This window comes from Dama dama, chromosome 4 (genome assembly GCF_033118175.1).
Source record: "Dama dama isolate Ldn47 chromosome 4, ASM3311817v1, whole genome shotgun sequence".
In the NCBI taxonomy this organism is placed as follows: Eukaryota; Metazoa; Chordata; class Mammalia; order Artiodactyla; family Cervidae; genus Dama; species Dama dama.
The window spans coordinates 61,172,120-61,195,131 of record NC_083684.1 but is presented as its reverse complement, the minus strand read 5'-3'; the positions used below and the strand labels follow the sequence as shown (position 1 = coordinate 61,195,131).

General features: G+C 57.1%; 4 protein-coding genes across 4 annotated transcripts; 3 read left to right on the top strand and 1 right to left on the bottom strand.

Annotated features, from left to right (window-relative positions):
• The first annotated feature begins 2,099 nt into the window (after positions 1 to 2,099).
• Positions 2,100 to 4,941, top strand: NTF4 (neurotrophin 4). Its single transcript, XM_061136214.1, has 3 exons — positions 2,100 to 2,231; positions 3,289 to 3,412; positions 4,015 to 4,941. Exon 3 carries the CDS (start codon positions 4,027 to 4,029, stop codon positions 4,657 to 4,659), a length of 633 nt encoding a protein of 210 aa, XP_060992197.1. The 5' UTR covers positions 2,100 to 2,231; positions 3,289 to 3,412; positions 4,015 to 4,026; the 3' UTR covers positions 4,660 to 4,941.
• A 1,699-nt stretch (positions 4,942 to 6,640) lies between these two features.
• SAXO3 (stabilizer of axonemal microtubules 3) lies at positions 6,641 to 9,108 on the top strand. Its single transcript, XM_061140581.1, has 5 exons — positions 6,641 to 6,793; positions 7,031 to 7,252; positions 7,353 to 7,514; positions 8,188 to 8,315; positions 8,719 to 9,108. The coding sequence occupies exons 1-5, from the start codon at positions 6,641 to 6,643 to the stop codon at positions 9,086 to 9,088; spliced, it is 1,035 nt and encodes a 344-aa protein (XP_060996564.1). The 3' UTR covers positions 9,089 to 9,108.
• A 13-nt stretch (positions 9,109 to 9,121) lies between these two features.
• Positions 9,122 to 11,032, top strand: LOC133051632 (lutropin subunit beta). The gene is made up of 3 exons (XM_061136208.1): positions 9,122 to 9,980; positions 10,285 to 10,452; positions 10,704 to 11,032. The coding sequence occupies exons 1-3, from the start codon at positions 9,966 to 9,968 to the stop codon at positions 10,944 to 10,946; spliced, it is 426 nt and encodes a 141-aa protein (XP_060992191.1). The 5' UTR covers positions 9,122 to 9,965; the 3' UTR covers positions 10,947 to 11,032.
• Positions 11,033 to 11,114: 82 nt separating this feature from the next.
• On the bottom strand, positions 11,115 to 22,962 carry RUVBL2 (RuvB like AAA ATPase 2). The gene is made up of 15 exons (XM_061139796.1): positions 22,637 to 22,962; positions 20,254 to 20,308; positions 19,929 to 19,984; positions 19,502 to 19,643; positions 17,600 to 17,729; positions 17,387 to 17,453; positions 15,736 to 15,842; positions 15,557 to 15,650; positions 15,062 to 15,185; positions 14,636 to 14,730; positions 14,431 to 14,549; positions 12,272 to 12,391; positions 11,774 to 11,903; positions 11,327 to 11,441; positions 11,115 to 11,228 (listed from the first exon to the last, which is right to left on the bottom strand). The coding sequence occupies exons 1-15, from the start codon at positions 22,646 to 22,648 to the stop codon at positions 11,203 to 11,205; spliced, it is 1,392 nt and encodes a 463-aa protein (XP_060995779.1). The 5' UTR covers positions 22,649 to 22,962; the 3' UTR covers positions 11,115 to 11,202.
• Between the last annotated feature and the right edge of the window lie 50 nt (positions 22,963 to 23,012).

Here is a 23,012-nt window from a genome sequence, read left to right as displayed (position 1 = left end):
ATGTGCCAGGTACTTGTATTAATTCAAAGTACTTGTATTAATTTATTAAAATCCACCCAGTGGTTTACAGAGACTTGTTGTTGTTATTTTTAGCTAGAGACCCCCCCCCCCCTTTCTTTTTTGTTCAAATGAAATCTTAGTTAGCACCAGTGTGACACATCAGAGGGTTTGAACTGGTCTGAGGGGAATCTACCCTTTATGGAATCTCTCTGGGTAACTCGGTCTGCGGCTAGCAAATTCAGTTTGGAAAGCCCTGATTTAATCCAACCACCTTTTCACACAGAGAGATAGAAGCAGGTACAGCTTGTGGGAAGCGTTTGATAAAGGTCGAAAATAATGTAACCTTTAAATAATTTAACACTTCTCTCCGAAAGGGAGGGAAAGGCACGTTTGGAGACAGAAATGGAGACAGACCCCCCTCTCCCCATCGCAGTGACAGACACAAGGCAGAGTCTGGGAGGCAGGCACGGAGCCCAGCACAGGGACCCAAAGAGGAGAAGATATGTGAACAGAGGACAGAGACACCCAAGGGGAGAAGGGAGAGGAGGAGAGAAGAGGGCAGTGGCCTGGGAGGGGGGGCAAAGACCCAGAGAAGGGGGCAGACACCAGAGAGGAGGGGCCAGAGATCCAGAGGGGAGGGACAGGGGACACAGAGGGGACAGGGACCCAGACAGAGGGAGATAGAGACCCGGAGAGAGGAGACGGAAACTTCCCATCCCTCTGCTAACTCACCCCTACTACCCCATCGAAGAATGGAAGTTCCATAGACTTCTGGTAGGGGGTGGGGCAGGTAGGGTACTTAGGGACGGGGGGGAAGCCTGGGGAGGTCTGGGAAGTGACTCCAATGGACACTCCTGTGGGCAGGGCCCCTCCCCCACCCCAATAAACAACCGCAGCCACCTTCTACGTCTCCTTGGTCCGGGATGGGGAGCAGTGAGGGGAACACCCTAATCCGGGGACACCCTTCCTGCCACCTTGCCATGCTATATTTAGGCTGAGGGAGGGGTATGGGATGACCCCTGCCCCCCCCCCCAACCAAGGCGGGTGTCAGTTTTCCTTCTGAAAATAGCTCCAGGGGAGGGGTGAAGCAGTTAAGTCTGCTGGGGGACTCTTAACTCCTGTCTGAATCTCCATCTGTCTTAAGGTCTCTCTTTCTCTGGGCTTCTCTCCCTTTCCTCGGTGTGTCTGTCCCTTCTCTGGGTCTGTGCCTTCTCTCTCTCTGGGTGTGTGTCTCCCTCTCTCTCTGGGAGTCTGTCCCCTTTTCTTCTCCCCATCTCCCTTCATCTGTCACTATTCACTTTCTCCAGGCAGGTCATTCTGTTCCCAAACCATATCTTTGTCTGTCTCCAAGTTCTAGAATACCTTGAATTTCTCTTATCTGAAACTCAGGACAAGACCCTCTCCCCAGTCCCCACCCAGGAAATTCCAGCAGAGAGGACTTATGTGGGAGAGACCCCCGCATCTACCGTCTCCCCGGGCCTCGGGGCCTTATCACTCCCTGAGCCCAGCTGGTTAATGTCTGGCCTGGAGCTCCTGAGAGACTCGGGGATGAGAGCAGAGGGTGGGAATCTGCCCGGGGATTGACACTGAACTGGCAAGAGAACGCAAAGGAATCTCAGGCCCAGACTCCTGGGTCTGCGGGGGGGGGGGGGGGGGTTGGGGGGGGGGGTTGGGGTCTGGACTCTTGGGTTTGAGGGAGGAGGGGACTTGAGGGTCTGGACTCCTGGGTCTGAAGGAGGAGGGGGTTTGGGGTCTGGACTCCTGGGTCTGCGGGAGGAGGGGGCTGGAGCTGAGGAAGAAGGGCTGGGGCGGGGGGGGGGGGGGGTGTCCTAAGGAGGAGGAAGCTGGGGGCCCAGACTCCCGGCGTCTGCGGGAGGAGGGGGGGGGGTCCGGACTCCCATGTCCGCGGGGAGGAGGGGGCTGCGGACCCGGGCTCCCGAGTTTGAAGGGAGGGAGGTGGGGGCTGGCGCCTGGCCTCCTGGGACTGAGGCGGGCTGAGGGCTGAGCGAGCCAGGCCTGCTTCCGAGGTCTCGGCACGCGTGTGGAAGGCGGGATCCCCCGGCCCCTCCTCCGCCGTCGGGCGCCGCCCCGCCCCCGCCCCCGACCCGGGCCCTCCGGAGCGTGTGCAGCGGGGAGCCGGCGGGCGAGCGGGCGTCCCTACAGCCAGCGAGCAGGAGGAGGAGCCGCCGCCGCGCCGGAGACGGCCGGGGGAGCCGAGGAGGGCGCCCCAGGTAAGCGCCTCCGCGCCTCCTCCCCCGGGATTCCGGCGTCCGGGTCGCCCGGCCCCCGGGTAGGGAGGGACGGGGGCGGGGCCGGCGGGGGCGGGATTTGGCGGAGGAAACTGAGGCAGGAGGGAAGAGTCTGAGACGGACAGCCAGCGACCCCCAGCGCGGTCTCAGGAGTCCCGACCCCCAGGCTTAAACTTCCCGGGAGAGGAGGGGCCGGGGAGTCCGCGCTTCTGAATGCCTGGGAAGGATGGGCTTGGACCCCAGAACTCTTGGGTCTGAAGGAGGACGGGACTGGGGGTCCAGACTTCTGGGTCCGAGGGAAGAGGGGTCTGGGGCGCCTGACTCCTGCATCTGAGGGAGGCAGCTGGCGACCTGGGTTCCTGAAGGAGGAGAGAGCTGGGGCGCGGGGCTTTGGGGTCTGAGCGAGGAGAGGGCAAGAGCCTGGACTCCTGCAAAGGATGGGGTGGGGGCCGCTGGCACCCACGACTCCAGGTCTGAGGAAGAAGGCACCTGGGAACCAGGACTCCCGGTCTGAGGGAGGAAGCAGCTGGGAACCCACGCTCCCGGCTCTGGCTGGGTCAGCATGTACACCTCTTCACACTTTCCCCTTCTCACTTCCCCATCTCCCAGCCAGGGCAGGCAGCCACTCCAGGTATGTGCAGTAGACGTCTTGAACGGGCCCTGGCCTGTCCTGTGAGCAGAGAACATTCCAGGAAGCAGCCAGGGGGACCCAGGGCTTCTTAAGTGTGGGCCCTCGGGGACCCGGGTGTCCAGGCCAGCCCCGCCCCCGCCCCGTCTTCGAGATGAATGGGCTGAGGAGGATGTAATCTTTTCCAGCCTCCTTCATCCTCAGCCTCTCCCCTCCCCTCCCCTCCCCTCCCCCCATCTGCTTTCCATCCAGGAGCCATCACCTGGGCAGAGCAGGGGCCTCTGGGAGGGGCTGCAGCCTTGACTTTTGGTCCCCTACACTTTCAGAGGAACACTGAGAAGTGGAGTGTTCAGGGGTTCAGGCCCCCTCCCCCGCTGCCTGTCTAACCTGCCTGTTCCCTTCTTCCCCTAGGTGGCTGCCCCCTCCCTCTCCTGAGATGTCAGGAAGGAGGGGGCCACCTGTGTCCCCAACAGGGGCCCCCCGGAGCCTGGGGGCCCCCAGCCCCAGAGCTCGGAGGTGGAGGAGGTGCTGACAGGTCTGGTAACCACGCACTGCTTCTCAGTCTTTTCCCAGAACCCACAGGCTTCCAGAATGTTCTAGAGAAACTGCAGCATCTATGCCCCCACCAGCATCTCCCAGCCCTGGCCCAATTTCATGGATAGGGAAACCAAAGCCTCACCTGGGAGGAAGTGTCTTACCTTCTTACAGGCAGTTTTAAGCTGAACTTGGGTCTCCCTGGAATTCCAGGGCATGACCGTTCTCAGAAATTTTGGAACTTCAAACCTCATCCAGGCTGCAGGACATAGGGTTCCTTGGGGTTGTAGAGGCAAGATGGCAGAGTGGAGTTGCTAGGATATGTTTTGAGTCCCACCTCTGGCATTTGCTGGCTGTGTAACCTGGTACAAGTTACTAGCCTCTCTGAGCCTATATTTCCCCCTTTATTGGCTATTATTAATACTCATAGTAGAATAATTATGATTAATCTAGCGGTTGGGCATTATCAAAGTCCTAAAGTATAGGGGTCCTCCAAGCTTCTAGAACCTGTGGTTCTGTCATGCAGATGCCCCTGGAGTCGCCATGTGTCCCCCCATGAAGTTATTATCCTCCTGATTCCAGCTTCCCTCTCTCTATCCTCAGGTGCTCAGCAAGATGCTCCCCCACCTCTCAGGCTCTCTCCCCATCCTCCTGCTTTTCCTCCTCCCCAGTGTCCCGATGGAGCCCCACGCCCCACCCTCACCCCTGCCCCCATTTCCAGCCCCTGAGTGGGACCTCTTGTCCCCCCGGGTGGCTCTGTCCAGGGGTACTCCCACGGGGCCCCCTCTGCTCTTTCTGCTGGAGTCTGGGGCCTTTGGGGAGCCAGCCGGCAGCCCAGCTAACCGCAGCCGGCGAGGGGTGAGCGAGACAGCACCAGCCAGTCGCCGTGGAGAGCTGGCCGTGTGTGACGCAGTCAGCGGCTGGGTGACAGACCGCCGGACTGCTGTGGACCTGCGTGGGCGCGAGGTGGAGGTGCTGGGCGAGGTGCCTGCGGCTGGTGGCAGTCCCCTGCGCCAGTACTTCTTTGAAACCCGCTGCAAGGCTGCCAGCGCTGGGGAAGGTGGCCCTGGTGGGGGTGGAGGAGGCTGCCGGGGTGTGGACCGGAGGCACTGGGTGTCTGAGTGTAAGGCCAAGCAGTCCTACGTGCGGGCATTGACCAACGATGCCCAGGGCCGTGTGGGCTGGCGATGGATTCGAATTGACACCGCCTGTGTCTGCACGCTCCTCAGCCGGACTGGCCGGGCCTGAGAACCAGGCCCAGAACTGGGCAGGTAGAGGAAGAAGGAGCTGGATACTGAAAGACCTCAGGAGTAGCCTGGCTGCTCTGGGCCTCAGTCTGGGAACTTGTCAAATGGTCACAAGAAAAATCACAATGCTCTGGTTTTGAGAGCTCATTCTGGGAAAGACAGATGGTGAAACCAAATGGGGTTTTGAAAGATGAATAGGAGTTCTCCTGGATGAACTTGAGGGTAAAAATGATGACGATGATGATAATAGCCAATATTTTCTGAGTGTCTACTGTTTATGAACTCTAATACAACTTGTCAGATCAACTCTGGTGGATTTGACCATTGGAGTTCCTCAGCTTCTAAGCTGCTGACCAGGTGATCCCAAAGGACATCACCTTGTCCAACCTGAAGAGACTGACAAGGAGGGGATACTTGGGGGGATTATAAAACTGTGTGTGGGGGGTTTATAAAAACTGGAACATGTAGGCAACTAGTTGGGAGCTGGGGTTCAATAAGAAACCTTATTTGGTCAGATGGGGTAAGTGCTTAGAATGCTCTGTTTTGAGGTAGTGAGCTACCTATGACAGGAGTACAAGCAAGGTTGAATGACCAGAGGTCAGGATGCTTAAGATTTTGGCCTTGGTGGGGAGTTGGAGTCAGGTTTCCATCCCCTCCCCTGTCCCAGCCTTTGCAATATACTCAGAAAGAAATAGACCTTATCATTGTCCAGCTTGAGTAGGACATGAGGTCTTGACCAATTGACCTGCCCCCTGGCCGAGATCAGGGGAGATTTTGATGCTCATCAGTCTAGAATGAGCCAGGAAAGTCCAATAGGATAAGTGTCCCCAGAAGCCTGAATGAGGGGTCTGTAGAATCCTGGGGCAGCCGCAGAAGGCAGCCTCAGTTTCCCCTGTCTGAAGAACGGGTTGGTGGGAAGAAAATGGGGACTAAGGAGGCAGAGGCTTTGATCAAAAGGGTTTTAAAGTGAGGAACAGACAAGAGAACTCAGAGGTAGACCCCACACCCTCAGAATACCCATTCATATATTACCACTCCATAGCCACACACATGTGCACACTCGCGCACATGCACACGTGCATTTTTGCCTTTGTTTCTACATCTTGTGTTCTAGGTCTGTGGTTCCCGCTCTCTTCTGCCACCTCCTTTGCTGTTGCTGTCTAAATTCTTGTCCCATAATCTCTGGGTCACTAGCTCTCTTTCTGTCCCTGCTTCTCACTCGCTGTCTCTCACTCACTCTTGTATGTATTTTTCTCATTCATCAAAACTCTTTCCACATCCCCCTCTTTATTGCTAAGTATTTCCCTCTGGGCCCCTCCCTCTTTGCCCACCCCCATACCCAGGTGGAAGTTTTCAACCAAATCAAAGGCAGGCAGGACAGAAGAAGTCGAAGCTGATGCTGACTCCTTCACACACAGCGAGGGAGGGCGAGCCCCGGGGAAGTCTGGAAATCGTTACCCACCCCCTCACCCCCATCCCCCCTCTGCCGCTGGAGGTGGGCTGTCCTGGCGGAGGAAGGAGGTAGCTAAGAATGCTGGGACCTTATAGGAAAGGGGGGGGGGGGGGCGGCGGTGTTTCTCGTGGATTCCCTGATGTGCTAGGTGACTCTGTCCTCCTTCCACTCTGTTTCTCTATTTCTGGGTCTCTGACACGCCCCCAGGTCTCAGCCCCCCGCTCTCTGCTGTCCGGTCTCTGGGTCTCAGATTCTAAACTCTGAATTTCTATTCCCCTCCCTCCCCCCACTTCCTACCCTCCTCTCCCTCTGGGTCTCTCTCCACCATTTTTCTGAGCTTTTGTCCCCTTGGGGACTCTGCACTCTCTCAAAAGTCCTGTTCCTCCACGCCTGGGTCTCTTACTCTATCCATCCAGCCATACACTAATAGGCCCTCCATTGGCTGCCTTCAGGGTGGGCGGGTTCTGTCACCCGGGGCGACAGCAACAACAAGCCTGCTCCTGCTAAGCTACGGGGCAGGGGTGGGACCATGGCGGGTCGGACCCTAGCTCTGCGCTACGGTCCCCCATGGTCCCCCATCTCTGGAACTGAGGTGCCCAACTGGCCCAACTGGCATTTCACCAGCAGTGGCGTCGCCCACCACTTTATCCCGCCCGCGTCCTTCCCCCCGCCCACTGTGCAGGTGAGAGGACCCTAGCCTCTTGGCCAAGAGGAGGCTGGGGTCCCAGACTCAAGGAGGAGCCTGGGGATCCAAACACTTGCTGGATTTGGGCGATTTGGGGCTTCGACTCCTGTCTGACTGAAGGAGGAGGGTCTCAGGGTCTGGGGCCGAAAGAGGAGGCGCCAGCGAACCCGGATGCCTGGAACTGGCGGGAGGAAGGGCTGGGAGCTGACCAGATTCCTGAGTCCTTTCAGCTGACGGCCCGCACCTTCTGCTCAGTCCACGGTCGCGGAGCCCCTGCCCCCAGCCGCAAAGCAGGACTTGCATGTCTGGGCTTTCGACGAGGTCATCAGCAGATGGGAGACAACCTCGGGCTCAGCTCTCGTGCCTAAGACCCACGGAGGACCCTACGCACAGCCCAAGGCCCCAGAACCTGCGAACCCCACCCGGACTGTGGGGATCAAGGATTTAGGGGAAAAAGTAAGGTTCCGGGATGCCCAGGTCCGGGGTAGACAGGGCTGGGGGCTGCACTGGAATCCCGTGCACCCTCACGCTGGGTCCCCGCCTCGCCTTCTCTCAGCTGAGACATCGCGGCTGGCGCCTCCCTCTGATCACCAAGCACCAGTGCAGTGAGACGAAGGCGCAGTACGGCGGCTGGCCCGACCTGGACCGGGGCCCCACCTCCTACTTCGGGTCCCAGCCCCTAGAGCTTGCAGACCACCACCGAGGGGGCCCTTCCCAGGTAGCGGAGAACCGCAGTGGCAGGATGTGGCAGAACTTTGAGTGCCTGGGGCGAGGGGAGGGAGCTCAGAAGCTAGGAACCGGGCTGAGACCCTAGCGCCGGGTCAGAAGAAATTCTAAGTCCAGGGGCGCAAGAATGGGACCGAATCTGAAGTTGCAGAGACTAGGGGAGGGGGTTGGCACTGTGCAAGCGGAGCCCGGAGGAGGCGGAGACTGGAAACCCGAAAGCCCAGCTCTGAGGCGGGTCTAGTAAATCCTGGGGCGGGCCTAGGAGCTAGGGGCGGAGCTACGCAGCCTAAAGTACTCGTAGGCGGAGCTCGAATATTCTGAGGCGGGTTTGGTACCGGAGAAAAGGCTGGCTTCTCCTCTTAGGGTAAAGTAAGGAGGAATGGTTTCTGCTGAATTCCAGCCGCGGGACCAGTCTAGGGGAGGAGCCAGGGAGGTCTTTCAGTGATTTTGGAGGTGAGGCTAGTAAAGGTTTTGACTTGGGGCGAGAAGTTGAAGTGCACTGACATGCAATTGACCAAGGATTCTGATTTTGGGGGCGGGTGTCAGGGCCTGGTTCAGAGGGGCTGTTGAGACCCAACAAAGAGGAATTCTCAGTCTGGCAGCCAGGGCATGGAACGGGTTATGAAGGTTTTCTTGCTCATTCCTCCTCCCCCGATCTTCCTCAGGCTCTAATCCCTTGGACCAAGAACCCCGAGCTGGCCGGCCGGCCTTTCACAATTTCTGACCGGAGCATACTGGACCGCCATCAGCTCTATCTGACCACTTCGGCCCGGGACTTTCGGCCCTATTCGAAGTGAGCCTGGGTCCTCGCTTGGCCCCGTCCCCCTGCACAACCCCCGCAGAGGCTGGTGGAACGCCGAGCCCCCCAGCGTTGACTGCCCCTCTCTGACTCAGTAGTCTCGGCCTTCAGTCCCTGCGCGGGCAAGAACCAGAAATTCAGACCCAGCCCCAACCTCTTTTAGCGCTCTGGTTCACTTAGTGTCAACTCTCAGGAACAAGGAGCCCTCAAAGGGCCCAAGAGGGAGTTCCGGATCTGAGGGCATGGCCCTGAGGGTCTAAGGCCGGCCTCCTTTGGGGCTTGAGTCCCCAGATAATTTCCCAGTCCCAAGCCTCCTAAAGGGTCCCAGACTCCTACAAATGTGTCCTCGAGGATCCAGCTGTGCCTTCCCCATCCTGCCTCCACCTCAACCCAACAGGAAGGAGTTGTCAAGCTATCCTCGCAAGGATTCGATGACCTCAAACTTCGGGGAGACGCCCCAGGCCGGCGGCCACAGCCAGAAGCAGCTGCCCTGTCAGTCCTCCTCTCGGCCACCCCAGCCGCCGAAAATCCGCTTGTCTCGCGGTCGCCCAGTGATGCCCGTCGTGCCGCACCGCGGGGCGCTGACTCTGGCTCAGGAATCCTACAACCTCCCGCTGCACCCACTCCGCCGGCTGGACCGTTTCTGCCCGCTGGAGCTGCCCTGGGGCGGCCCCCACTGGAAGCCCGTGTCAGGCATCTACAGTGTGCCTCATGCCTACCGCACGGAGAACTCCAACTACGGTAGCTTGAAGCCAGCTATGGTCTGAATCAGACCAGCCAGCCCCGCCCTGGACACGCCCCCGAGACGAGGCGGGGCCAAGCCTGGAAGACCGCGACTAGGGGCTCCCTGGGCGGGGCTAGGAGGGCCCCGCCCATCTGAGGGCGAGCCGGATCTTGGCCCTTGGGTGGGGCGAATCTAACATTCGCTCAATTGCGGGGGCGGGACTGAACCTGGAAAATGTACCTTGAGGTTTTAAGACATGTCTTCTGCTACCGAAGGGGCACAGCTTATCTTACTCGATGAGTTAAAGAGTCTAAGTCACGCCCTTTGCTGGGTTTGGTTCCGGCATCCTGGCTTTTGGGGCCTGAGTGTGGGGCAGGTGGGATTCCCGCTGAATCCTTTTTGGAGGGGCGGTGCGAGTGGACCCCCACTACGTCTGGCCACAGAATCCGATATTGAAGCTACGCCCCTCTTAAGAAGTCGGATTCAGGCTTTGGCCGGAGGAGCAGGGGTTGAAGCTGCAGCCAATCACCATCGGAGAATTGTCAGGGGGCGGTGCTGCAGCCTCTGCCGGGTCCCCTCGTGATGGGTAGAGGCGCTCACAAGGCAAGCGGCACAACTGAGGGCCTCCAGTATCTGATTTCTTGTACTCCCACCACGACCTCCCTGGCACCTGGGGATTGAGTCTCGTGAAGTCACCTTCTCCTTGGGTGTCTTCTGCTTCATGGTGCGGGAGCCACTCAGGGAGTGGGGGAGGGGTGCGCCATGGAGCCACTCTTGCCTCTCCCTGACCTTGTCTGCCTTTCGCCCCCGGGGAGATTAGTGTCCAGGTTACCCCACCATGCTGCCACCCCCGGTGGCCTTGCCGCCCCCACAGCCTGCAGGTATAAGACCAGGTAAACACAGCAGGGGAGGCGCCAAGGATGGAGATGCTCCAGGTAAGGCTGTAGGGCCCCTTGCGACTCCATCCAGGCCACAGCTAGCAGGAAGCGGGAGAGTCCGGGGACCTGGTGAAGGAGGCCTCTTTCTAGAAGGGTGTGGGGAGAACAGTAGGCCTGCCGGCAGGAGGACAGCAGGTGGGGCCTGAGGTCTTGGGGTGTCTGGGGTCCCTGGGGATGGGGATGGGAAATCCTTGAATGGAAGGTGGCAGGCACAGGAGCTGGGTCCCTGAACGTATGTATGCAGGGTTCGGGGGGTGGGGTGAGGGCTCTGGCTGGGCCTGAGGCACTGGCCTTGTCCCAGGGCCTGCTGCTGTGGCTGCTGCTGGGCGTGGCCGGGGTGTGGGCTTCCAGGGGGCCACTGCGGCCGCTGTGCCAGCCCATCAACGCCACCCTGGCGGCTGAGAAGGAGGCCTGCCCCGTCTGCATCACTTTCACCACCAGCATCTGTGCCGGCTACTGCCCCAGCATGGTGAGCTGCTGAGGGCGGGCGGGTGCCGCCACGTCAGCTCCAGGCAGATTACTCAGGGCCAGGCCCATAGAAGACCGGAAGTGGCACTGGGGGTGGAAGGGTGGCCTGCTGCCTGGGGAACGGGCTGGGCAGGTGGGAGGGAGAGCACAGAGGGTCCCCTGGACGCCTGAGTCTGGGATCTGTGGGGTGCAGTGGGGGAGCCTGGGGGAGAGCTTGGCCCCACAGAGACACTCAAGCTCCCCGCCCTCCAGAAGCGGGTGCTGCCTGCCATCCTGCCGCCCATGCCCCAGCGGGTGTGCACCTACCACGAGCTGCGCTTCGCCTCCGTTCGGCTCCCCGGCTGCCCACCTGGCGTGGACCCAATGGTCTCCTTCCCCGTGGCCCTCAGCTGTCACTGCGGGCCCTGCCGCCTCAGCAGCACTGACTGCGGGGGTCCTAGAACCCAACACTTGGCCTGTGACCACCCCCCGCTCCCAGACATCCTCTTCCTCTAAGGATGCCCCACTTCAACCTCCCATGCCGCCTAACTCCCGGAGCCAGCAGACGCTCCTCCCCTCCCTTCCCAATAAAGACTCGTCAAACTGCACTCCGGGGTTGTCTTTCTAGGGGCTCGCGCGCGCACACACACACACACACACACAAACACACACACACACGATGGGTCCAGTTTCAGAACCATTTTATACAAAGTCACAGTGTCAGAACTCTAGTAGAAAACGGGGGTGGGGGTGAGGGGGAAAGGTGATCAGTTCAGGAGGTGTCCATGGTTTCACCTTCTGTGGGAAGAAGGAAAGCCACGTGGTCAGAGCCGCCCAGCAGGCAGGGCCAGGGCTCCCTCCTCCCTCTCCGGGGCAGGCACGATGGGGATACTCACTGAGCTCGTTGAAGAGGAAGGCATCTTGGTATTCCTTCATGTACTGCGTGGAGCGCGACTCGTCCAGGAAGAGCGAGTAGACCCGTTTGATGTCGTCCACCTGCACCTCGGTGCCCTGATGGGGGACACGAGACCTCAGGGGGGCCCCACCAGGGGCCAGGTCACGTCCTGCCATGACCGCCTCCTGGCTGTGGGCCCCACCACTCCATCCCTCAGTTTCTTCAGCTGTAAAATGGACTTAACAGCATCAACTGGCAGCCAACAGATATTTACCCAGCACTTCCCATATGTCAGGCTGGGAGCCACAGAAATACACCCAAGGGCCTGAAGTTCCTTGCCTTCGAAAACTTTTAAGTTCTGGGACTAAATGCAACCGCCCAGGGAAAGCCCTGGGAGTGGCGTGTGGACCGCTCACTCCTCTGACGCTGGGTGGACTCGGCGGCTCACCTTGCGTTTGCGGCACACCAGGCTAGCAGCCGTGATGAGCTGGATGGCATAGCGCAGTGAGGTCTCCAGCCCAATGCGGGTCAGCACCGTGTAGGCGTCCTCACTCATCTCCACGTCTTCCTCCTCGCACCTGCGGGCAGGGAGGGGCGGGGGTGTTCAGCCAGGGACCTAACCATGAGGAGTCAGAATAATCCTCGGAAGCCCAGAACGCGGAGAAGGGCCACCGAGGCAGGAGCTGGACCTCAACCTCGGGCCTCCTGAGCCTCCCCCTTTCAGGGCTCTTTCCCCTGTGCCAGGCACCTGCACAGCCCCGCCCTTGTCCAAAGAGCCCCGCCCACCCATCAGAGGCCACAGCTCAGATGCCCTGCCCAGCCCTGCTTCTGGCAGGCCGTGACCTCCTCCGCAGGCCTCAGCGGTCCCCACGCGTCAAGCAGGGTGGACACCAGCCCCTCTGGCCAGCAGCCTGGTCCTGCCCGGGAGGTGGGGCCCCGCCCGCACCGGATACGAAGGATCTGCTTTGTGTCCTTCTCACTGTAGGGGGAGGTGGAGACGATGAGCAGCCGGTCCAGGAGATCGATGGGGATGCCGTGGGGGCTCTGGTAGCTGGTGCCCCGGATCCTGGGGAGGAGGAGGAAGGGAGGGCCATCAGGGTGACGCCCCTAGAACCGGGCCCTCCCTTCTCTACACTCAGAACACTACCCCCGCCACCCACCCCCTCGCCACAGACCACTCACTGGGCCAAATACCGCTGAGCCTTCAGCTTCGGGCTGGCGTCACCGCCCCCTAACTGCGTTGCTCCCCCTTCGGAGCCAGGCTGGTCTGAGCTAGAGATCTAGGTCTTGGATTACTGCATCAAGGTCCCACTCCTCTGCTGGACCCAGAGCTCCACAAGGGAGGGACTGGGCCCACCCTGTACCCCCACTGCACCTGGCCCAGCACAAGGTCAGGCACGTGGCCGGCGCCAGGAAATAGCAGATTCCTGTTGTGTGTGGGAGGTGTGATCTATAACTTGGGGGCAATCACTCAATTAGCAAGTACTGAACCACTGCCCCTGGAGGGAACAGTAACACATGGCTAGGCTCTTGACAGCCTCTGTCACAATGTCTGGCCACCAGATAGCCTGGTTTCAGGTGTTTCTGTTTAAAGACACCTGACTCAGTATATATTATTGACTTTTCATGCTGAACTCATGCCCATAGCCTCTGAACTTGTCCCCGACGGATGCTATCTAACACGTGTTTTCTCCATACGGCCCATCCCTGCTGTGCTCAGAGACATTCGACAGCTAGGGGACACTTTATGATTTATTTTAATTTTCTGGCCGCTCCACACAACATGTGGAATCCTAGTTTTCCAACCAGGGATCGAACCCTTGCTCCCTGCTTTGGAAGTGTGGACTCCTAACCACTTGACTGCCAGCGAAGTCCCCTAGGGGCCATTTTAAAGTGCAAAATCATCAGGAACAAACAGCATACAGTGTGACGCCAGTGGCAACGAGTAGATCAAGAAAAGGACGCTTGATTATAGCATGTGAGCTGAAACTAGGAGGCGGAGCATCACCTGCTTTGACCCTCGCCTGGACTGTCTGCTATGGGCCATTCAATTTTTCCCTGCTCTGCACACACCCGTGAATGACGGCCAAAGTGTGGCAAATATCAATTTGGGGGCTACAGATCATCTGTAGCAAGTAAGCAGAATCACAAATATGGAAGATATCTGCAGGATAATGAGGAGTGACTGGGTTTGCAGCCTCTCACAAGTGACGCCCCTGATCCCCTGGCCTGACCTTTAGCTGCTACAAACATGCTCATTTGGATACCAAATTCCAGCCCTGCTGCTTTCCACATGTGACCGTGGGGAAGTCACCGGGCCTAGCTGTCCCCCGTCTTGAAAACAGGGCTGAGGGAACTCCTTGGTGGTCCAGTGGTTACGACTCCGTGCTTCCACTGCAGGGGGCACAGTTTTGAATCCTGGTTGGGAAATTAAGATGTGGCAAGCCATGTGGCATAGCCAAAAAATAAAATTAGTAAGATAAGGGGCTTCCCTGGTGGTCCAGTGATTAAGACTCCAAGATTCCTACACAGGGGGCACAGGTTAGATCCCTGGTTGGTGAACTAAGATCCCACAGGCCCTGCAGTATGTGTTTTGCGACGAGAGAAGGGAACGGAATGGGGCTGAGACGATATCCAGCACCTGAACTCCTTCTGAGGAAATGCTGAGCCAAGAGCCAGGGACAACCTGCCCCTTGCCCCTGGTAGTCGCGCCCTTTCTTCCCTGGGCTTCAGCTGGCACAAGTCTGAAATCATGCACCTGAGCAGCCCCGGGCAACGGGTCCAGGTGGCCGTGCTGGGTGCAGCCTTCAGGCCCCCAGCTCTCCTGAGCTCTCTGCCCCCCACTTCCTTCTCCCTTCCTGTGGACTTTTGAAGATGAGGCGAGGAAGAGCCAGCAGGGAGAACTGGGCACAGCAAAACCCCACGGCAGAAGCGCCCAAGCTTTACGTTGTCTGGTACTCTTCCTGCCTCAGGGATTTTTCCACTGTATCCTTAGGTCAAGAGAAAATACCAAGTTCTGTTCCCTTTATTTCTATGCAGCAGTGAGGTACGAGCGACTTGCTCCCTGTTCTCCCGGGGCCTCCTCGGGGGCCGGCGGGGGCTCACCGGGTGATGCCGCGGTTGGTAGCCATGATGAGGACAGGCGCCATGTCACTCTCCAGGGCCCGGTTGAGGAAGGAGAAGCTCTCAATGTCCAGCATGTGGACCTCGTCGATGAACAGCACCTGGGGGCCATTGGGCGGGTGTCACACCCACCTCCCACACCCCTCTTCTCCTGCGCCCCCCAACCTGGCCTGGCCCGGGTACTCACGCCGGGGATGATCTCCGCCTTGCCCTCCTCCCGCCACTCAGCCACCTTGGCGTTGATCTGCTCTCGGACTTCGGACTTGATCTCCCCTGTGTCGCCTGTGGGAGGCGGGGTGGGGGTGGGGGGGGCAGGGTGTCAGAGAGGAGACAGGGATCCAGGGCCGGGGGTGGGGGAGGAGGATGGACGAAGGCAGAGAGAGACGGGACGCCGGGGACACAGAGACGGAGCTGGAGTGGTGACATGACAGCGGCCGGGGAGCCAGAGACGTCCCAGAGAGGCAACAGACGGGGAGAGACGAAGCAAACCACAGGTGGAGAAGAGCGGAAGACGGCAAAAGAGGGATGGAGGGGAGGGAAACGCCAGGCCATCCTGGTGCATGGCGGGGAGGGGAGGGGGCCACCCGGCGGGGGTGGGACGGATGGGCCTCACCTGAGAAGAGCGCCAGGAAGCCCTGAGTGCGCGAGTTGATGACGTCGATCTCGTGGAGGGACACCGTGTGCACCACCTCCTTGCGTTTCTGCAGCTCCCCGTCTGGGCACTGCACGAACTTGGTCTATGGGGCCGGGGTGGGGTGCAGGGTAAACAAGGGCAGAAAAGAGCATGAAGCGGGGGCCCCGGGGGGCTGTCGAGGGGAGACAGGCTCCCTGGAATGGAGTTAGGAATCCAGATGGGGGTTATGCAGAAAGCCCACGCCTGAGGGATAAAGACTCGGGCAGTCCAGAGCACTGGACAGGGGTTCCTGGAGGACCCAGAAACCAAGAAGCTGAGGGTCCCTGGCTGTCCTGGAGGGTACGGGGAAGCACCAGGAGGGCCAGAGACACAGGGCTGGGGTGACAGGAGGATCCCGACCCTGTTGGCGCTGGGGGATGGGGGAGAGAGAAACATGCTGGTGCCTGAGTGAGGGGACCCAGGAGCCCTGCCCACCTGGGAGCCCATGGCGTCATAGTCACGAGCGCGTGTGAAGGAGCGTCCCAGCTTGGAGATCTTGCCTGTGGCCTTGTCAATGGTGATCACATCCCTGCAAGGGAAGCAGGGCAGGGGTGAGGACAGGAAGAGCTAGAGCCCCCCCAACCCGGCCACTGGGTGTGGCCCCCACTGCTCACCCGGCCTGGACCTTGTCCTTGGTCAGGGATTCAATCATCTTGGTGCCCAGGTCATATATGGTCTCCATCTCTGTGGTCTTGAGGGTCAGCTTGCCCACTTTGGAGCCCTGAGGGGTGACAGGTAAGGGGTTTAGAGGGGGCCCTGATGTCTCCCCAGCACAGCTTCAGAACCAACATGACATGGGGCAGTGCTGGGGGCTTGATGAAGATATCCACTGTCACAGCCTCGGTGACAGCTTTGTGGGCATGTGTATATCAAAACCTAAAATCCTGAAAACTTTCTAGGGCGTGGCTTATTGGAGGTCAGTTGTGCCTTAATAAAGCTGTTATTAAAAATCCAGGAAAGGGGACTTGCCTGGCAGTCCAGTGGATAAGACTCTATACTCTTAATGCAGGGGGCCCAGGTTCGATCCCTGGTCAGGGAACTAGATCCCGTATGCCACAACTAAGACCTGGCTCAGCCTAAATAAATAAATTAAAACCAGTAAAGGAACAGACAGGGACTTCCCTGGTGGTCCAGTGGTTAAAACTCCACAATTCCCATGCAGGAGGCGTGAGTCTGATCCCTGGTTGAGGAAGTGAGATCCCACATGCCACGAGCACTGCCCCCCTGCCCCCCAAAGAGAAACAAACAAAAACCTAAAAGAGGAAATCTGTAAAAACAACAGGTACCTGAGGTCCCACCGAAGGGTCAAGGGGGGGGGTCCCACTCTAACATTTGTTTTTCATACCCAAATAAAAGGTGGTCCTTTGTTAACCTCAAACCCAGAAGAACACAGCTAAGACAACAAAAATGCCATGCCCCATCCCCAAGAGATAAGCTAGGAAAACAAAAATGCCACACACCCCCCCCACCAGATAAGCTAAGAAAACAAAATGTCACACTCCCCCCCACAGGATAAGCTAAGAAAACAAAATGTCACACTCCCCCCCACAGGATAAACAGTCACCAAGTCTGGGCTATTTCTATGAGGTATTGCAGAAAGAGGCAGAAGGAAGGGGCAGGGGTGGGGGTGCTGGCTAAGTTTTAGGGTTTTTTAAATCTTTTTTTAAAGTTTTTTTTTTGGATGTGGACCATTTTTAAAGTCCTTATTGAATTTGTTACAATATTGCTTCTGCTTTGTCTTGGTTTTATGGCTGAGCGGCAGGTAGGATCTTAGCTCCCTGACCAGGGATTGAATCTGTAGTGGAATTGCGGAGTCCTAACCACCGGACCATCGGGAAAGTTCTGTTAATTAATTCTTACTGGAGTACAGTTGAGGTATTAGGATCTATAAATCCAACGGGTCTGTAAGCCTATTAGGAATTAACTGTGAGAAACTTCAAGACCTCCTCTGTCATTCCATCGGTCGGTTTATTTTTTAAAGTATAGTTGATTTACAACATTGTGTTAATTTCTGCTGTACTGCAAAGTGATTCAGTTAGACATGCATATGTTCTTTTCCATATCCTTTTCCACTGTTCTACCACTTAGCTCACAGCGCCCCTCACAAATAGACAAACCGCCATCAATTCAACCGACCCTCTCTTGCTGGCATATGGATGACTCTAAGCTGCATCTCGAACCTTCCATGGGATTCTGACCTCAGTGCAGACCCAGCACCCTCACCCTCCAGCCCTTGGAGTAGTCTAGACTCAGGAGCAGACTCACCGTCCCCGTGGCTGGCCGATCAATCTGGATCTCCACCACCTCCCCTTCGATGATCTCGGTCTCCTCCCTGGCCAAAGAACAGATCTAAGGAGATAGCCCATGGCCTGGGCCCTCAGGAACTGCTCACCCCTGTGGGCCCCTGGGCGCAGGATGAGCTGGCATCCCTCAGAGGGCGTCCCGAGGCTGCTGGGAGCTACCATCACTCCTGCTTACTTGATGCGCACGCCGATGGAGCGCCGGAAGGCCTGGGTCAGCGCCTCTGTCTTGCTCATCTCCAGGGAGAAGATCTCACTGCCTGCGATGGCTGTGAACGGGGTGTCGGGGCCCAGGGCCTGTGCCATGCCTGAGGAGGAGGGGAGGGAGTTTGGGTAGGTGGTCCAGGCACCAGGTCCCCAACCAGCTCTTCTCCTTCTTCAGACAGGAGGAGCAGGAGAGAGGGGCTGGGTGCTGCAGGGCAGACAGGGAGACTTGGAGAAAGTGAGCGATGGAGGACCATGTTGGGAGGACCTGGGTTGGAACCCCATGCTGCCCAGACCATAAACTTTACGACTCTACAATCATGCTGGACCTGCCTCCCAATCTCTAAGAGCTATTTAGCCTCAGGGCTTGGGGGAGATGAGCAAGGGTGGAGGCAAGGGGCTGAAAGAGAAAGTTAAGAGAGACTGTGGAGGTCCGAATCCCGGCTTCAATGCTTGGCACCAAGTTATCCTAAGAAGCCTAGGCTGCTCCCCAAACCAGCCTGCCCCTCTGGTTAATGGGAACCATAAATAACAAGCGCTGGCAGGGGACAACATCTCTGCATAGGAGCGATGATGAGGGTGGGTAGGCATGCCCTGGTGCTCAACCATGACCCTGACACGTGCCCTGGATCCAGCACAGGGAAGGGCCTCCTCTATGTTCTGGGGCCTGGGGTCGGCTGGCAGACAGTGGGCAGTTCCTGCCATCACCCCAAGCTCCGGGCCTCTCTGCCGGCTCCCCTTCCTGAGGCTCTGCCCAGCTCTGAGCCAAGTCTCCCAGACGGGAAGTCACTGAACCCTCCTGAGCAGTGCGAGCTGGCAACTCTCCCTGGTCCCCTTTCCAGAGGCATGCCACACTCTGCACCTGGGTATCGTGCTCCCTACTGTCTGTCCAGGGGATTCCCAGACTTCCGGACTCTCAGTTCCAGTACTAACTCACCTGGGATGTCCCTCCTGACAGCTGCCACCCCATTCTCTCCCATCGTCCTTCATTGGAGAAGCTGCCTCTGCTCTTTACACAGACAGGACTGTGTCCACGAACACCTGCCCCAGGCTGGAAGCCCCTCATAGTCAGGACTTCGGTCTTAATCATCTTGGTGTCCCCAAATATGAGTGTTACTTTTTCTTAACTGAGGACCTAGCTGTTACCTTGAGTCTCACTGCCTGGCCCCATAGTCTAGGCACAAAGGTGAGAATAGTGGGGAGACAGAAGAGTCCAGCAAACCTTCAACAAGGAGAAGATGTCGGAGTGCGGTTTTGAAGGATAGATAAGAGCTCAACAAGGATAAGGGACAGTTGTGAGTAAAAAGCTCTTAAATCACTAATGGATTGCAAAAGAGACTGCTGGTTGTCTACACAATGCTCATCTTCCTTTGTTCCAGAACATCCATTTCACTAAGGTAGCAGTGGTCCCAAATAAAATATAAAACAAAGTTTTAATGTCTCTCTCTCTCCTATGCAATACAGTGTGGTCATTAAACTCTAGTCAATAAAATATAAGCAACAGAATGTGGGTGCCCTGAGATAGCTGCTTAAAAGGAGCTACCTCTAGGAGATACACCCTCATTGCAATTCCTTTCTTCTTCTTCTTCTACGCAGTATGGGTGGGATGGCTGGAGCATAGGCCACCTTCTTGCAACCTGAGGTGTCCCTGACATGGAAGCAAGTGATCTTGAGGCAAGACAGTAGGAGCCCTCATAGGACTGCTCAACAAGCCTGGATTGGCCTGTGTTCAGATTCTTCTAGGTGACAAAACAAACCCTTAGTGTTTAAGCCACTGCCATTTTGTGCTGTCAGACATGGCTGAACCTGACCCTGACTTACATGGGAGGATCAGCCGGTGAGGCCAAAAGAGCTACTGGCTGGAGAAGTGCCTTACCCATGGCAATGGCTGTCTTCCCAGTACCCGGCTGGCCAGCGATGAGAACCGCCCGGCCAGCGATCTTCCCTTCTCGGATCATCTCCAGCACCACACCAGCTGCCCTCCGAGCCGCCAGCTGGCCCACCATGCCCTGGGAAGCCTGGGGGTAGGAGGTGACAAAACATATAAGGAAGGTGACTTTCTACTGAGCTGCTACTGCATTTCTACCACCTTCAGGCCCAAACTATTGGCTGGGACTTCAGAAAAAAAAGGCTTTTCCCCATCCCCATCTTTTAGAGACCTATGTGTGGCTGAATTTTATAAATACAGCACAGCTGAAGATCTGGACGGTCATAACACAGTCCCTGCATTCCCCAGGGCCCTGGGTCCCCTCCACCTGAGGCCTCCCTAGAGAAGCCTTCCCACCCCAACCCCTGGGCTCTACCTGCCGTGGCTCCAAGGCATCATCAAGTCCCAGCCCCCGGATGTGGGAGTGAGCGCCTGTGTCCGGAGAAAGAACCAGAAGACATGGTTACCTGCTAGCTCCTGTCAATGCATGGTGTGAGGGATTGGGGCCTGGCAATGGTCCACCCCACCCCCGGGAATCTGATCTGCTCTGGAACTCAGGATCCTTCCTGCTTAGATGGGGGGAGAAATGGGGGATGGTGTGCGGGACTTCCCCTTCTTGGGGGTCCTGGATAGGTGGGCTAGGTCAAGGGCACAGGGGCCAGGCAGACCCTAGGGCCCGTTCCGGATCCACGCTCACTCACCAATACGCTCAATCCGTGTCACATCACGGATCTCTGGAACCTTGGTTGTGGCTGTCTGGGGTTGGAGGAAGAGGCAACAGTATAGACTTTGTGGTCCTAGCTGTCCCTCCTGCCCCCCTCCCATGAAACAGTCCTTTTCTCTCCTCCCCAGAGGCAGGCTGGCAGCCCAAACACCAGACCCTTCCTTGGCAATCACCCACTAAGACTGGTGGGTTGACCCCATGACACTGTTAGTCCCAGCTCTCTGTCACTGGGCCTCTGCATGTGCAGGTCCCTGGGTCCTGCTCTCCCCACCCTCCTCACTGAATTACATCAAGCATCAGTCATTAAGGGAGGCCCTCCCTCGCCCCAGCCCCTGCCTGGCTAGTTCTAGGGTCTTTGGATATCCAAGCAGAAGGAAGGGCCTCCCCTGGTAGGTCAATCTCACGCCCATAAGAGAGACTGCTGGATCAATGCTCTCGGCTCTAATGGATGCTCTATCCCATGAAGGGCACAGCACACATCTCACTGCTTTACCTTGGGGCTCAGTGTTTAGGGTTTGAATGAATGACATCCTGAGCTCATTCAACAAGCAGGTACAGAGGCCTCCTGTGTCCCAAGCTCTCCAAAGAGCAAACTCAGACACTATCCCTTCTCATGAAGGGGGGAGAGATCAGTAAACACTGCCTGGGATAATTCAAGAACCCAGGGGAGATCCTCTCAGATACTCATGGCAGTGTTATTCATAACCCAAAATATCCATCAGTGGATGAACAAACAAAATACAGGTAGCCACACAACATAATATTATTCAGCCATAAAAAGGTATGAACCTCTGATCCATGCTACAAGGGTAAACCTTGAACACACTATGCTGAGTCAAAGAAGCCAGACACAAAAGGTCACCTGTCATATGATTCTATTTATATGCAATGTCTAGAATAGATAAATCCGGAGATATAAAGTAAATCAGTGGCTCTCCAGGATGAATACAGAAAGGAGGCCTAAGAAGCCAGCATACTGACCCAACTCCTTGGCCACCTGCCCACAACCCTGTTTCTGCTCACAGGTCTCCTAACCAGAATGAGAGGAGATGCAGTCATAGGACCCAAGGAAAACCCTCCTCTCTCTGGAACCAAGAGTTCAGACTTCCTGATCACCTTCAGGTCACATGCCTCCTCCCTTGCTGTTTGTGACCCTTCCCGCTCACTCTTCCTCACAGGAGGTTGGTCACTGCCCCCAAACCACTACCAGAAGATTGAGAACATACTCCCACTCACCCCTACACAGCCTATCAGACATTACTTGAGACAGAAAAGAGACATTGATCCAGGAATCCCAACCTTTAGCCATCCCAACATAAACAGACCTGCCTCCTACAAAACCTTTCCTTTCACCATAAGCCTCTCCTACCCCCTGCTGCCCACTGATCCCATGGAAACAGAGGTCATTACAAAACTCTGCCCCTACCATCCCCTCACACTTCCAATACTTTATCCACACCCATGGGAACTGTGTCTCAGGAGGGTGGCCACTGCCCTTTCCTCTTCGACTTCACCATCCACTCCCCTTTGCCATGACAACAGAAACAGAGTCATAGTTCACACCACAGGCACCATCTCATCTCCATCCTAGCCCCATCTTGACTGGGGTTACCATGGGAACTGAGGCCTCCAGGAAGCCATGTCCAACCCCCAAGCTAAGGCCACATCCTTTTCTTCATTCAGATGTTTCTCAGAAAAGTACTTGGGGCCTGACCCAGTATACTTGGTCTCTCCTTTACGGAGTTCACATGTATTCATTCAAGTGATAACTTATTGAGCATCCACACTGGGCATGCCCTGATGAAGTGCTGGGAATATGAAAACAGTTGAAACAATTCCATGACAAGATCTCAAGCCTCTGTGCCCACAGCCATTTTCGACTCTGCGTTCTCAACACTCTTTCTTTTGGCTCAAGACTCGGTAAGCAACTCCACGATCTGAAGCTCATACGGCAGGCCCCTCCTGTGTTTCCCCTTGTACTCAGGTACCACTCACACCACCAACAAACCCAAGACTGTTGTATGGCTTGGAGCCCAAGACACTACAACCCTTATCAGACTTCAAGGCAAAGGACTGCAGAACTGGCCACTGGTTGCGCCCAGAAGATTGGAAGTTGGAGTTCCTACACGATGATGGAGTCGGATATGACCACTGATACCGTAAATATTCACTTGAACCCAGGATGCCGGGATCCTAGTCTCTTCTTTTTTCCTCCCTCAGATCCAGAAGCCCGGGCCCCCAGCTCCCTCCTTCCTCAGACCCAGGAGTCTAGGTCCTCAGCCTCCTCTCCACTAAGATCCAAGAGTCCCCGTCCAGCCCCCTGCTTGAGACTCCTCGGCCCTCAGCACGCCGACACTCACCACGGTTGCCATGATGCTCACCAACCGCCAATATCCTAGCGGAAACGGAAACGCGCTAGGAACGAAGTGTTCTGGCCCCTCTAGACTGCCAAGTCATCCAAAAATCTCGGTGGTTCTTTATAAATATGCAAACTCTCCTGGTGGGGCGTGGTGTCACTTTTTAGGCCCCGCCCACTCGCCCAGGCCGCGTCCATTCCTCTCGCTTCCTGGCTCCTCCTCCTTTTACCCAGAGCCTCCTCGCTAAGGCGATTGCAAAACTCTTTTAACACTTCTTCGGGCAACCACACGTTCCCCACGCTTCCTTTCCTCCTTATCAACCTTCTTCCCTCCCACTCCAACTCTGGGGCCTCAAGATTCGGATTGACAGGGTTGAAGG

Coding starts and splice junctions, on each gene's coding strand:
- RUVBL2 (XM_061139796.1), bottom strand. Junction 15,186..15,556: donor ATGACGCCATGGGCTCCCAG/GTGGGCAGGGCT, acceptor CCGGCCCCATAG/ACCAAGTTCGTGCAGTGCCC. Junction 14,731..15,061: donor CTTCCTGGCGCTCTTCTCAG/GTGAGGCCCATC, acceptor CGCCTCCCACAG/GCGACACAGGGGAGATCAAG.
- NTF4 (XM_061136214.1), top strand. CDS start 4,027: ATGCTCCCCCACCTCTCAGGCTCTCTCCCCATCCTCCTGCTTTTCCTC.
- LOC133051632 (XM_061136208.1), top strand. Junction 10,453..10,703: donor CCGGCTACTGCCCCAGCATG/GTGAGCTGCTGA, acceptor CCCGCCCTCCAG/AAGCGGGTGCTGCCTGCCAT.
- SAXO3 (XM_061140581.1), top strand. CDS start 6,641: ATGGCGGGTCGGACCCTAGCTCTGCGCTACGGTCCCCCATGGTCCCCC. Junction 6,794..7,030: donor TCCCCCCGCCCACTGTGCAG/GTGAGAGGACCC, acceptor CCTTTCAGCTGA/CGGCCCGCACCTTCTGCTCA. Junction 8,316..8,718: donor GACTTTCGGCCCTATTCGAA/GTGAGCCTGGGT, acceptor TCAACCCAACAG/GAAGGAGTTGTCAAGCTATC.